The sequence below is a fragment of the Stegastes partitus genome, unplaced genomic scaffold (genome assembly GCF_000690725.1).
Source record: "Stegastes partitus isolate 25-593 unplaced genomic scaffold, Stegastes_partitus-1.0.2 Scaffold501, whole genome shotgun sequence".
In the NCBI taxonomy this organism is placed as follows: domain Eukaryota; kingdom Metazoa; phylum Chordata; class Actinopteri; family Pomacentridae; genus Stegastes; species Stegastes partitus.
The window spans coordinates 293635-296394 of NW_007578232.1; the positions used below are offsets into that span (position 1 = coordinate 293635).

Consider the following 2760-nt stretch of genomic DNA (forward strand, 5'->3'; position numbering starts at 1 on the left):
AAAGTAACTTTTGTCTATAAAGGAATAATTCCACACACATCAGTCTCACTTATTAATTTTTTGCTGATGCTAAAGGAAAAACTGAATTTATTCATAGCCGGAGCAGCTTTGTGCACTGGTCCTCCTCGCCTTAATCTTACTGGATGGATGGATTGAGCCGGCAGAGGACAGACATTCAGAACAACAACTAAAAGGACAAATCTGTTTTTTTTTCTCTCTCACTTGCAGCTTTTCTTGGTGTCTAACGGCGGGAAGTTCATGAAGAAGACCCTGATCGGAGAAGCCTACATCTGGCTGGACAAGGTGGACATGCGGAAGAGAGTGGTCAGCTGGCACAAGCTGTTCGTCAGCTCCACCCAGACCAACCCCTGAACGCCACACCAAAAAAAAAGATGCAATAGCAAAAGGTTAACGTAGAGTGTGCAGTTTCAAGGATGCGTAAGAGATAAAGAAGAAGAGGAAATAAAAAAATGTTAAAAAAAGATTGATTTAATTTAATTCCTCAGTTTATAAATCATTAGCGGAGGAGGGATCGCGCGCTACTAACATTGCAACTTTATCAGTCCAACACTGCCGGCACACACACGTCCACCTCTTCCCATGTCGAGTCTCTGCTGACTTTGGACTTTGCTTGTAGGATGTGCAAACACCGAGGCACGCGCTGACAGATGCTCAACAGCAATACGGCTTTTGAGGGCAGTGACGTCTTTTTTTTTTTCCCACACGAGACATTGGCTGTTTCGATGCTGCGCGACCGAGCTAACATATCTATCAGAGGTTGGGAAAAAAAACAAAAAAAACAGAATCATTAGCTGACTTGTATTTCTTCACATGAGAGTCATTGTTGTGATCTGATGATTGTGATGTGTGTGGACATCAGTGGTGTTGAAATGTCAAATGATGGAGGAATGCGGAATATTTTTTTTGTATGCTGGTCTTTCAGTTTCATGTAAAAAGAAAATAATAATAATAACGTAGAACTGAATCAGACAGTTGACCTTTGCAATGAGATGATTAAATGTACAGCACTTCCGACTGTAGATAACCCACATGCAGATTACAGAACATATCAGAAGAATCGCATTGTACAGTGTGATGTTTATATAATATACAAAGATATCAGATGCAGAATATATCGAAATACAATAGACAACATAAGAGTTGGTCTCTTGTCACTAGATTCTATACGAGAAGACACAGAACGCAGTCTTGGACAGATTGAGGCTGAGCGTGGCGCACTGACAATCCAGTAATCTTGGGTGTAGGCGGTCTTATTAACTATTATGTGAATGTGGACCTATGCGAGCTTCAAGGTCGTTCCGAATCATGTTCCAGAGCTCCGTCGGTCTTCTGATCACACTGATGCACCGCTGTAACGAACAGGGCTGTGATCAAATCAAATAAAAATCCAAGGTCAATGTCGACATCCAGCGACAGATTACTATTTCACTAGCATGACGTTGTAGGGCAGGTTCGAATTACAATAAAAATGAATGGCATCCTGGGCTCTGAGGCTCAAAGCACATGCTGTGTTGAATGTTACAAGCCAACTGTAGAGGATGACAAGAGTCTATCACATCTGTGTCACGTGTGCAGCACTTGTTTTTTTTTTGTTTTGTTTTTTTTTTGCTTTAAGGCTGTCGTAGTGGCTCAGAGTTTGTTAATATTTCGTGTAAGCCCTTCATGTTATCACACCGTTGGTATGGACATGTAACTCCCACGAGCTGTGTCAAAACCATCTGTAGATCTGCGACTGTCATTACCTCTGTGTGGCAGCTGTGTTAGTAAAGCCCTCCGGTCTGAGTTTCAATAACAGTTTCAAAAATGGAGAAAAAAAAAAAAAATTCTTTCCGGTCAAATGTCAAGGTTCCTCTGTGTATCTGGCTGTGCTGTAAAACACTATACTGTTGTGTGTCAGTGACTCCCATTCCAACACAGTGAACCAGCCTCTTTCACTGCCTGTGACCAAAACACTCGCTCAGGCCCGCCAGGGTTCAGTCATGCTGAGGGTCAGAGGAACACATGGAGGCCGAGTCTCAGTGCTATTGTGTGAGCAGGTGACCCATGTGTTCATCTGTATTCATCATGTAATGGGTTTTTTTTTTCTCCACCACGTCTCCAGAATGAGAGAAAAAAAAAAAGCAACCCTCAGAAATATTGTCAGTATATTTAGGCATATCACAGGGCTGATGCAACTTCTCAACATCGGAAGCAACAAACACACTTAGAGCAAGATGTCACCTGTAATAAACCTTTTGCAAAGGAAAAAAAAAGAGAATAAGGAAGGGACCATGGATGTTTTATCAATGTTGATAATTATTTTGCTGTGCCAACCTAGATTTATTTTTAAATTCTTCTTCTTCTTTTTTTTTATTATTATTATTCCAAACCCATTGGTTCTTTTGAAGTAATTCTATGCAACATATGTGTTTGAATAAATTTTATGTTTTTGGAATTTAATCTTTTATCTGTGAACATATGATCTTAAAAAAAATATGTCTTATAGTAAATAACTTTGATTTGTACACCACTGAAAGACAATATTAAATATATTGATTTTTTTACTGATTTTAATATATATTGACGTTGACATCTGTTAACGACCACACGGAGCTTGTGCACTTTATTATTAGATTGTTTATTTTGTTGTCTCATTTAAACCATCGCGACATGCAAGATCACGTGTTTTTGTGTTTCTGCACTGAAATGAACTGAGTCATGGTGTATGTGGTGGCAGGAAAAAGAAAAAAAAAAAAAAAA

General features: G+C 39.5%; 1 protein-coding gene across 1 annotated transcript in view; it reads left to right on the forward strand.

Annotated features, from left to right (window-relative positions):
• pclob (piccolo presynaptic cytomatrix protein b) overlaps window positions 1–372 on the forward strand; it is a 23399-nt gene extending 23027 nt beyond the window's left edge. Inside the window, exon 27 of the mRNA XM_008287452.1 lies at window positions 229–372. Coding sequence (XP_008285674.1) covers window positions 229–372 — 144 coding nt within the window. The remainder of the gene's footprint in view (window positions 1–228) is intronic.
• Window positions 373–2760: the final 2388 nt, after the last annotated feature.